The sequence below is a fragment of the Zonotrichia albicollis genome, chromosome 21, assembly GCF_047830755.1.
Source record: "Zonotrichia albicollis isolate bZonAlb1 chromosome 21, bZonAlb1.hap1, whole genome shotgun sequence".
Classification (NCBI taxonomy): Eukaryota; Metazoa; Chordata; class Aves; order Passeriformes; family Passerellidae; genus Zonotrichia; species Zonotrichia albicollis.
The window spans coordinates 12,169,888-12,181,449 of NC_133839.1; the positions used below are offsets into that span (position 1 = coordinate 12,169,888).

Sequence of the window (11,562 nt, forward strand, 5' to 3'; positions counted from 1 at the left end):
CCCCGCCCAGAGCTGGCCCCACCCAGGGCTGCCCCACCCAGGGCTGCCCCACCCAGGGCTGCCCAACCCAGGGCTGCCCCTTCTCGCCCTGGCTGCTCTGGGGGTGGGTGAATGCCCAGGTGAGAGCCCAGCAGAGCCCAGCAGAGCATTTACCCAATGTCCCAGTGCCCCTGTGCCGGGTGGAACTTGGCTTGGCCCTGGAGCAGCGGATGGCTGGGCAGAGCAGGGCAGGGGCAGTTGGCACCTGCATGCCTCGAGCAGTTCAAGCAGGTTGTGTAAGGGGCAGTAACTGGGGCTGAAACAGGAAAATATGAATGAGACTGTATTGAACCCTCCCTGCAACTTTCATAAACCATTCCCTTGTTTAATGTTTTTAATTGGGTTTAACTCATGCTGAATGTTGCTGTATGAAGATGCTGTTTACTTGGAAGTTGCTGCATTCTAGTGGTCAATGAATACACATCTGTGTGCTCCAAGTTCTATTAAACATCACATGGAGAAAGGTGATGGAGAAAGACGAGATGTAATCTAGTCCAGTTCTATCTGTTTCTGCATTTGTTTTATTTTCAGTATCTGAGGTTTAAATCCTTGCCAGGAGTACTTTGTATGGGAAGAACTGAGAAAGACAAATCACCTAACATTGTTCCCTTCTTCCTCTGCCCTTACCTGTCTGTGTCCCTTCCCTGGGAAGGGGCTGCCCTGGGCATGGCAGGGCCAGCATCGCTCTGCAGGCAGCTCTGGGTTCTCACACAACACTTTTAGTACAGGTCCAAAGGTGCCAACAGACCCAAAGGAGATGAATCAGATGTTTTAAAGAGGCGCAGAGAGCACTCAGTCTGTACAGTTTAATAAATGCTTGAAGCACGATTTGTTTAGGGGGGTGTTTGTGGGGTCCCTTGGCTGCAGGAGATCCGGGGGAGGAGAAGTGGCTGCAGGAGGCCTGGAGTGGGCTCTGCCTTCACAGACCCTGGGCAGGTGCCTGGGCAGGGCTGGCCAGGCCTCCTCATTCCGTGCCACTTCTCCCTGTGCTGTGACCACGCAGAGACAGAAACAAATGAGTAACATATATGCAAGCAGGGAAAATATATGGAAATACTATATTCCTCTGGAAGTACTCAGAAGGTGAATAAAAATCATAGATTTAAAAAGATTTAAAACTCCGGCCTTTTCTACAGTCTATTTCTACAAACACGTTGTGCCCGTGCTGCTCCAGTGTCAATCATTCAATGCAACTGGCAAACAAAAAATGCCTTAGAGTTGTAATTACCTGAATGTTCTACACTTAGCACATAAATATTAAATCCTCATTAATAATGTTGTTAGATATATTTGATTTCAACTGTATTGTACAGTTGTTAAATGATACAAACCCTATATTTAAATTTATTCCTCTTACAGTCCCATTGTTCAGATTTATTTTGATTTCTTTTACAAGACAAAGAGAAAATCACGTCCATCCTATGAAGAAGGCTACAGCCAAAACAAATGCGCATCAAGTAAGTTTATTTAAGCAGATGTGCTCATAAAATGTTAACAAGACACGAGATAATTACAGGAAAAGGCTAAAGTCCAACTCAGTATGGAGTCCAAAGGTCTGAGTTTTATTTAAGACTGAGATCAAATAAAATATGCACTGTCAGTGTAACACCAAGTCTTCTATCAGTAGTGATGCAGCCATTGTTTTCAAGGCCAATAAACTTTAATGTACCAGTGGAGTTGTATCCAAATCACATAAAATGCCCAGCCATAGAACATGTAGAACAGACTGAAATGGGGGTTACGGTTCAAAATATTGCCCTAGTGCAGATTTATATATTCCCACTTCCATTTTGACATGGAGGCTGTTTCTTACATCGAGATGGTGCTTCAGCAGTTGGTGTTTCTGCTGCAAACACACCTTTGTTCTTTGCAAACCGGTTGCCTTCGTTTACCTAAATCAGGCACAGGATGCAGATCCCTCGAGATGTCGCTCGGGATCCCTCCGCTGGCAGCTGCTGTGACTGTCGCGATATTGGTGGCAGGCTGCTGTGACTGTCACGGTGCTGGTGACAGGGTGCTGTGACTGTCACGATATTGGTGGCAGGGTGCTGTGGCTGTCACGGTGCTGGTGACAGGGTGCGGCCCCAGCGGGAGAGGCTGAGGCCCCGGGGAGGGGTGGCTGCAGCTGGGGCTGCCCTGCTCTGCCGTCCTTACGCCGGCCCTTCTGGCTGGAACTGCCGCTGCTTCTGCTGCGCTGCCGTGCGGGAGGGTGCCCTAACGCCTGGGGCAAGCTTCAGGCCAAGGAGCTTCTCTGACTCAATCTTCAGGCTCTAAATAAATGGCTTATCCTCTCTTTGTTCCCACCCTTTTCTTATGGAAAGGGTTGGAATGCCGTTCCCTGAGCTGAGCGCTCAGCTCTGCTCTCCGCTGCCCGTGGTGCCCTCGGAGCCTGGCAGAGCCCGTGAGCCCCTCCCGGCACCGAAGGGAGAGAGCCCTGGTGTCCCCTGGCTCTGCTGGGAGGGGGTGGGATGGGATGGGATGGGATGGGATGGGATGGGATGGGATGGGGTGGGATGGGATGGGATGGGATGGGATGGGATGGGATGGGAGGGGATGGGATGGGAAGGGAGGGGATGGGGCCCTGTGTCACTGGCAGGTGTCACTGTTGGTTCTGGCTCCGTGGGCAGGGATGTCTCCGCTCAGTCTGGGCAGAATCCACTTGGGATGCTCGGCAGAGAGAAGTTTGGCTTCTCCTGCACGCAGGCACATCCCGAGCAGCGCTGTAAGGTTAAGAAAATGCTTTCTCTGCATGCAAAGAAAACTTACAAATGTGACCAGAAAGGACCCTGTGTTTTAGCCACTAGGAATGAAAATAAAGGCTGGTTTAAGATCCTGTGCTTTTAAACTGCTCTTGTAAGCTCTCTAAAGCTAAGTGATGAATTTTGAGCACCTTGGCTTAGCGCTACCAGAACTGCCTTCCCTCGCTGATTATTTTATTTCTATTAATTCACTAAAAATGAGCAGCATTCCTACCTCCACCTGCTGGAGAAGTGCAGGTCTCGGTGTGCCCTGTGAGAGAAATTTGGGTAACATCTTTCACTTCATTCCAAATTATGGATCCAACAGATACAATTTGCATGTAGTAGCAACTGTAAATATTCCGGAGTTGTAGGATGGTGACCAAAATGTATGTGCTAGCAGATGCTTCTTTTTATGTATTTCACTGTAGTGAAATTCATCCTTTTGTTTTCTTTTTAAAATTTTCTTTTTTATTTTCCTTTTTATTTTTTTAAGATGCCTACTTGATTTTATATAATTTTAGAATATATAAACAAACTTTAAATTGTTTTCCCTGGACATTGTCTGGATTGGAACAGCAGTCTCAGAGGTGAAAGTCTTGTAATTAATGCAACCTGCCAATCAAAACCCATCAGTGGCACATATTTCTTTAATATCTCTTTTTTCATTGTTGAGCTACATTTTAAACATTTTAGCAGCTCACATCTGTCTCTCATAGAACAACTGTAATTGAAATTAAAATTCTATTTTTTCCTACATAATTATATTTTAGAAGCACACATTCTTGCTTAGAATACGATATTTTCAGCTCTATATCTCACAATGCTGAAAACTCTGTTTGACCACCAATAGCAACTGTTCTGTCTGTCTTTCACCTGCCACAGGGAAACAAAATGTTACCCTGAAAATTCCTCTTCATCCGTGCCCTGTTTTGCCCTCTATACCTCTTGGTTTGGCAGAAGAGATGCGTTAGGACTCCCCAACAAAATGAAAACCTTCAACGTTTCTCTATTTTCTTTGTAGAATTGAGAATTGAAAATTCAAAATCTTGCAAACTTCACCCCTGTTTTTTTCCCATTTAACAGTAGCGTCTTAATATCTTATTAATGACAGTATATCTCATTAATGTCTTGTTTAAATGTATTATTTTACTAATTAACCACAATTTTTCCTAACGATTTTGACTGCTTCCCACACAAAGGCAGGGACAGGATTCTCCATCGTAAAAGGTGTCAGAAACGGAATTGTGAAGGCGCTGCAGGCTGCGCGCTGGGGCTGGGGAGCAGCAGGGAGGAACCCTGCCCCGGGCGCGCTCTGCGGGGAGAGAGCCGCGGGAGAGGGCGGGAGCCCGGCCCGGTGACCGCTCGGCTTCCACGGCGAGGGCAGCGGGGCTGGGGCGCCGCTCGAGCGGCTCGCATTGGCCCCGCAGCGATCTCGCGTCCCTCATGCGCTAAAGCATCGACAGACTCGGTGTGCCCGGCGTTTATGAGCGATGCGTTTGTTCCTTGGCACTTGTGAAGATCAGGACCCGGGAGCTCATGTGCTGCTGATACCGGAGCCTCTGAGCTCGGTGTGTCCCAGCAGATGCGGGCTCTGTGGCCGGGAGGAGCGGAGGTCCCGCACGGCTGGCGGGGCTGCGGAGCCTGCACGGGGCAAGGTGCGGAGCCGCGGCGGCAGAGGCGCAGGCCGGCTCTCCCCTGCCTGTCCCGCTGCTCATTGTCCTGCAGAGCTGCGGAGCGGGGCCGGTTCCGCCGCGGGGCTGTGCGCGGCCGCGGAGCGCAGCCCGTGCTCGGCTGTGGTGCCCCTCTGCCGCGGCCAGAATCAGGAGTGTAAATGCATTTATCCATCAGTTTATATGATGGGCTGCTTGGGATTGAGGGGTTGGGAATTTTTTGTTTTCTAAATCGGATTTAAGCAAAGATGAGGAGTTGAGCACGCACGGAACTCGTTCTGTGTGGGCAAGACATTGAACAAATCACTTTTTGCAACGGAACTCGCTTCGTCCAGAGCATAAGATCATTCCCGCGAGGGTGGTAGGCTGTCCCCGACAGAGCTTTCAGGTGACCGCGACAGAAAACGCGAATGTGTTCATATCCACAAGGACCACATCGAAAATCACACTTTAAAGTTCTCAATACGGTCTTTTAGTTCCCTCTTTGCAGTCCCTTTCACCCAGGTTGGAAGGATGCTCCAATCTGCAGTAAATGTGACCGTGCGGGCACGCGTGTGTCCCATAAACTGTCTGTTCCTGGGGAACATCTTTCCCCGTCCATTACTGAACTTCAGGAATACCCAGGGAATCCCTGCGGAAAGGGCAAAGCCAAAACTGGTCTAGGAACGGGGACCCTGCTCCATCGCCCTCTGACTCTTTATTCCCTTTTCCACACGTGGAGCCCCGAGACACCAAAACGTCTCGATTAAGGCAGAATCGATCACCGCGACTCCAACGAAAAATATGCGGGTCCCTCGTTTTGAGATGAGCATGTCTGTGTTGTGGAAGGGTGTCATGTGGACCCGTGTCCTTGGCTACCTGAGGCTGACGGTGAAAGTGCTTATTGTCCATGATAACTTTTTAGCCGTAGGATCAGAGGTGATCCTAAAGGAAAAGACCTTGGGAAAGGGATTCCTCAACAATTCAATGCCGCAGCTGAGTTTACATAAATTTACTAGAGATAAATAGAAATAGTAAGCAATAAGCTGGGCTTATTGATAACAGCATGGAAAATTAGCCTTGTTCCGCCATGGCCGCGGACAGGAGCGCGGGCAGCGGCCGCGGCAGGGGCGATGGCAGCCCTGGGTCCCGGAGCGCTCCAAGAGCCGCTCCAGGCTCAACCGTGCCAGCACCTAGCACGGTAGGTAGTCAGGTAACTCGGATATGCAAGAAAAGGAGAGAGAGGACAAGGGAACGCTGCCAGAAGAGCCTGCAGCCTCACGTGCGTCTTCCGAGCGATCAGCTGGCAGCAGGTGAGGAATCCCACGCTGGGAATTGCACCAAGCAGCGCTCGGCGCGACGAGCTGCCAGGCGCGAGGTGCTGGAGAGCAGGAGGGTCTGAGGGGAGCGGGCTGGGCCCGACCTGGGGGGCAGCAGGGACGGCCGCCCCGACTCCCCCTTAGCCTCTCTCGGGGTTTACTCAGCGTTATCTCCGCTTTCTGTGCGGCACGCAGGCTGCAGCGGTTTGCTTCTCTCTTGAACCGTGTGTGTTTCGAGTCCCGAAGCAAATCCTTCCACCCCTGCATTCCTTAATGACAGCACAATAATCGCTAATACAAACCAGAGCGGAGCGCTCCGCTCGGAACAGCGCTGTTTACTCGCGAGGCTTCTGATATTTCCCGTTGTAAGTGATCGTTTTCTATTGACAAAGGCAGCTCCGGAGAGCCTCAGCAGCCGCTGCAGCGCCGTCACCCCTGACGGCAGCTCCTGCTGCTCATTTCTTTACGTAAAAGCGACGTCGTCTGCAGGCAGAGTCCACTCCTCTCTTCTCTTCTCCTCTTCCTCCCCAACGCGTTTTTTCCTGTCTTTTCAAGAAGAGCCGGGGCAGCGGCGCTGCGTGGGCGCGCAGAGGGCGCGGTGTCTGCGAGCTCCTGCCTGGCCCAGGCGCTTCATTGGCCCTACGCGGAGCTCGGGGCGGCCCCGGTGGGAGAAGGAGAGCGGCTCGGGGCTGTCGCGGCCCGCGCTCCCCTCGGCACGGCGCGGGGAAACATTAGTTATAACGGAGAGGCCTCCCAGAACAAAAAGGAAACGATTTCTCCTTGTTGTTATTTTTCTGTCCCCCTGAAAATCGAGCTGTATTTAGGTTCCTCGATTAAACCTACAGAAACGATCCCGCAGCGCCTCGGAAAAGCAGAGGGGCGGCGAGCTCCCTCCTGCTCTGAGGAGCCGAGCCTCTGACGAGAGCCCCGAGCGGCCCCGCCGCCCCGGCCCGACGGCTCCCAGCGCCCCCCGGCCCGGGCAGCCCTCCTGCCCCGGCAGCCCCAGATAGAGCTCGGGGGGCGGCAGGTCCCGCGGTGCCGGGATCCTGCCGGACAGCCCGCGCAGCTGCCGAACCGGCGGAGCGGGCTCCCGCCCCGTTCCCGACGCCGCCCGGCCGGCGCCGAGCGCTCGCCGTGCCCCGCGGACAGCCCTGGCCCGGTGCCCCCGCCCGGGCTTCTCCACGCACCTGGCAACTCTCGGGAGAAAAAGCAGAAGATTGGGGCGTTCTCGTCCTTTCCCGTCCCACTGCCCCGCTCACGCCAGCTCGGGAGACGCGGCTCTGCCGAGCGTGTCCCTGCAGGAGCGTGTCCCGCCGACGGGGACAGGGCCGGGACAGGAGCGCCCGGACCGGCTCGCTGGTTGTCTCGGCCCTCGCCCGCTCTCTGGGGCACCTGCCGAGTGCCTGTGCGGGGAGCGCCACCGGTGCGGGCACGGCCTCTGCCCGCTCCCCGGCAGCGGCGGGGCCCCGCCAGACCCCCGGACGCGCCTCGGAGGCTGCCGAGCCCCGCGGCCGCGCAGGGACCCCGAGGGCCCGGCGGGCAGCGCGGGTGGGGGGCGCCGCCGCCCCCGCCCCTCTCCGGCCGGCGGGGCCGGTGCAGAGGCTCGGCAGATGAAAGGCTGCGCTCGCAGGCGTTCCCCGCACCGTCAGGTCCTGTCGTTCCCCCCCAGCCCCCCCGGGTGCACATGTCAGAGTTCACAGACCTGGCTGCTGCCTTTTACAACACTGAGCTGTAAAAGAGCGGATATTAAACCCGTATAATGGATCCAGCTCCAAGGAGAGGTTGAATTTCCCAGTGAAACGAAGGTATTTGCCCTGAACTGGGAAAGGACCCCTCCCACACCCCCTGGGCTGGGAAACCCGCAGAGCCGTCAGAGACCGGCGGTAAACTCTGCCCCCAGCCTCGCACCTGGCATCGGTCGCCGCGGGGGCACATGTGCGCGACACGCTGCTGCCAGCCGGGCTCGTCGCGCCCGCCCCATCGGGTCCCTGCCCCCGGCGAGCGGCCGGAGAGAGCCCTTGCGTTCGGTGCGAGCCGGACCCGAGCCCGGCCGCCGTCGCTGCTGTCCCGGGGCCGCCCTCGGCCCGGCCCGGCCCGTTGGGTCGCTGCGGCTCAGGGCGGGTGAGGGACGGGGCTGAGCCAGTAACACGGCCCGCGCTACAGCTATGCGAGCGGGCAGCGAGAGCCGGGAGCCTGCTGAGGCTGAGGAGCAGCCTCGGCCTCGGGCGCAGCCCTTGCGGGCCGTGCCCGGCGCCGGGTTAGTCGCGGACACAGCGCGGAGCCGCAGGAGGGGCCGCGGGCGGAGCTGCTCCGCGCCGGGCCTTGGAGCCGAGCCCGGTCCTGCCGGCCCTTGGGGCTGACGGGGGGCTCGAGCCCTCCACGCCACGAGGCCACCAGGACGGGCGCTCCACGGGCGGAGGGAATGCGGAGCCCGAGCTTGTCTGCAGCGCTGCCCTCAAAAATCCACTTAGGGAAGATGAAGGCGCATGCAAATGCGTGGCGCCTCCTCGCCTGTGCCTTTAATCATGGTAAATTGGCTCCCGTTCCTCCAGGCCCCCCGAAAAGGCACTCGGCGGCACCGCACCGCGGTGGGGTTGGGGCTCAGCGCTGCGCAGCGCCCGCCGCTCCCTGGGGCTTTCCGGCTCCTCGGCGCGGCACCGACGCCCTGCCTGACCCGCCTCGCTCAGCAATTTTCCTACCCAAATGCTGTCGTGACGGGAACAGAGAGCAGAGATAGATAGCATCAAGCGGCCTATATCAAAGAGGTCCTGCTTAATTAAAATACCGGCTCCGTGCTCGCCGCTTTTCACGCGGCGCGGCCTCCGACCGCATTCTGCCTGATACTGCCGGCACCACCTTCCCTATCGGCCACCCTGGCTGGCCCCGTCCCTGATCGCTGGCCCTGTCACCTGCTCCGTGAGGCCGCCGGGCGAACAGGGTCGTCTCTCCGGGCCGTGGAGCAGCCGCTCGTCAGACGGGCCGGTCCCGGTGGGGCTGCTGCGAGGCACGGGGAGACTCCGCGCGGTTCACGGAACATTTGTTTGCATTACTGAGCAACAGTCCGATAATTTATTGTTATTGTTATTAGTAACTACACTTAGTAGCTCGTTCACATCCATCCTTCCGAGGGGGGAGCGCGGGCTGGATCAGTCACCGTCGTGCGCCGGCGGCGGCGGCTCGTCCCGGGCCGGGGGCGTTCCGCTAGGGCTACCGTGCCAAATCGGCCCGGTCCTGGGACTGCCCTCTCGTCGGCGCCCGGGGGAGAGCCCGGCGACGTGGAAGCACCGGGCGGCGGGCGCCGCCACCGGGGGCACGGTCGGAGCCGCGGACTTGCAGAGCCAGCTTGGGGAGCGCCCTGTTGTGGGAGGCTCCGCGGACAACCGGCAGTGAGGCCGCCCGAGGGCCGGTCTCCGTGCCGCTGCCGAAGCTAGGCAGCTGTCCTCCGTGCCGGCAGCCTGGTGCCCCGGCTCCCCGAACGCCACGGGCGTTTTTCTGTGGGCCGGCGTCGGCCGCTGGCGAGCGGGGAAGGCCGGGGCTCCGCAGGGGAGCGAGTTGCGGAGTCCGGCTGTGGGTGGAGAAGAACAGGACACGGTGAGCCGTTGGCAAGCGGCTGCCCAGGGCCTTCCCCCCGCCCCGCTGCCGCGGTGCCGCAGGGCTGGACCCGGCGGCCGCGCACCTCTAGGCTGGAGGCCTGTCCGGCCCGTCCAGGTGGGCAAAGCGCCGCCGTCCCGGCGCTGCGCAGCTCCCGCTCCGGTCAGCCCCGCTCGCCCCGGCTGACCCCGCGCCCGCCGAGCCCCTGCCGTGCCACCGCGCGCCGCCAGGGGGCAGCATCGCCCGAGCCCCGCCGCGGCGGCACCGGGCCCGGCCCAGCCCCGCTCAGCCCGGACCGGCCCCGGCACCGGCCCCGGCACCGCCCGGGGCTGCCCCGGCCTTGCCACCGGACCGCACGGCCCGCACCGCACCGCAGCCTGCGGAGCGCCCGGCACCCCACTGGTCGTGGCCGCCTCAGCAGGGGAGCGGGCGGTGCCGGTCGCTACTGGGGAGAACGCGCGTCCAGGCAGCCGGGAATGTGCACAGACAGACTGCACAGACGCCCACGCATCCGCCGGCACCGCACGCTTCTGCGGAGAAAGCCCGGCGCCCCCTTCCCTGGTGCGGAGACGCCCGTGGCCCTCCCGCGTTCCCGCTCCCGCCCGGGGTCCCGCGGCGCTCCCCGCAGCGCCGGTACCGCCAGCGCGTGCACCGGGCGGGACCGACGGGCCGGCAGCCGGGACGGGGCGGCGCGTCCGGCGGCCGGTGGGGCAGTCGGTGCAGAGGGCTCGGCCGTTGTTAGTTATCCCGATGGTTCCTTCCTCCTGCCTCGTTTGGGAAGGATTGGGACCAACTGCGCTACTTGTTCGACTCTCAAATTTAACTCAAAACAAAGAGATTTGCCTTGCAAATAAAAGGACAATTCGAAGGAAGCCGCGGGGAGGTGGGGCTACTTAGTCTGGTTAGGGTTTATTTCTGTGATGGTTTTGCGCGTGGGTGTTTTAATTGCATTTCGTTTTTCGTTAAAAACATTATATAAACCTATATAACACCTCATCGAATTGTTCTCGGGGCAGGAGCGGGGATAACAATTACCCGGCGCAGTGCTCGTATACACACACGGAGAGAAGCAACAAACCTTTAACGTGATATTTGCGAGTAAAAGCCCACGAACAAAGCTGGAATTATTGCTGCGGGTGCAGGGCTGGGGGCTTTCACTCTGCTTCCCGGTCCCGCTGCTCAGCGATGTCTTTTCGTTGGTTTTGTGGAGGTTTTTTTTTCTTGTTCTTATATAGTCAGAATTTATGAAAATTCCTGCGGAACAGGGGCTTTAATTTTCCACGCAGTTGTAGAAGATAATTTGATGGAAGACCTGTGTGATGGAGAACTCCGAATCCTTACGCAAAAATAGGAAGGGGACATAAAAAATTAATGTGAACGATCAGCTTTTGCGCCACTGATTGAACTGTGAAATCTTAGCAGCCTTTATCTTGATCTCAGAATTAAATAATCATATATTATTTTTTCAGCATTAACGACAAAGATTTTCCGATTTCTACCGTCTAGAACAAAAACAAATAGGCTCTATTACTGAAAACCTTTTCGAAACAAATTTACTAAAACACAGTGACGAATTTCTATAAAAGATTTTTTCCCTGCGAAAACGGCATAAAAAGAAGTTTTATCTTAAGAACCAGAAAATAAAAGCATTAAGTAATTTAAGTAAACACTCGTCCTGCTTATTAAGTATCAATATTTTAGGAGCATTACAAAATATACTCCTTCTCTTGACAGAGTCATGGCATATCACAGGTCACATTAAGAATCTCCACATAGAATCCTTTCTGGATTTTAATTTCCTCATATTTAGATTTTTAACGGTATCGGGGGAAAAAAAGCAAACAAAGATACAAACAAAAACGAACGAACAAAAAACCAAAAAACAACGAAAGGGGAGCCGTCAGCGCGGGGTGCGGCGCTCCATGCAGGGTCCCTTTCCCGTCGGTTTTCTCCTCAGAGGGAATCCCGGCGCGGGCAGCGCGGGCTCTCCCGCACACGCGCGCGCCGCGCCCCGCACCGAGCCCCGCCGTTCAGAAGCGTTGGCGGCCAAGCCGAGCGGGCAGCGCTGCCGAGGGAGCGGGCACGGGCTCCGCCGCCGCAGAAGCCCCCGCAGCCCTCGGGCCGCTGCTCCGCCCGAGCTTTCCCGCTGGCAGCCCCGGCGGGACGGTTCGGAGCCGCCCTTCGAGGAAGGGCGTGCGCGGCGCGATCCCGCCGGGGCCGGTC

The 11,562-nt window shown here is 57.2% G+C and overlaps 1 protein-coding gene across 1 annotated transcript; it reads right to left on the reverse strand.

Annotated features, from left to right (window-relative positions):
* Positions 1-387: 387 nt before the first annotated feature.
* Positions 388-10,336, reverse strand: LOC141731393 (uncharacterized). Its single transcript, XM_074556650.1, has 3 exons — positions 10,321-10,336; positions 9,425-10,162; positions 388-9,313 (listed from the first exon to the last, which is right to left on the reverse strand). The coding sequence occupies exons 1-3, from the start codon at positions 10,334-10,336 to the stop codon at positions 8,895-8,897; spliced, it is 1,173 nt and encodes a 390-aa protein (XP_074412751.1). The 3' UTR covers positions 388-8,894.
* Positions 10,337-11,562: the final 1,226 nt, after the last annotated feature.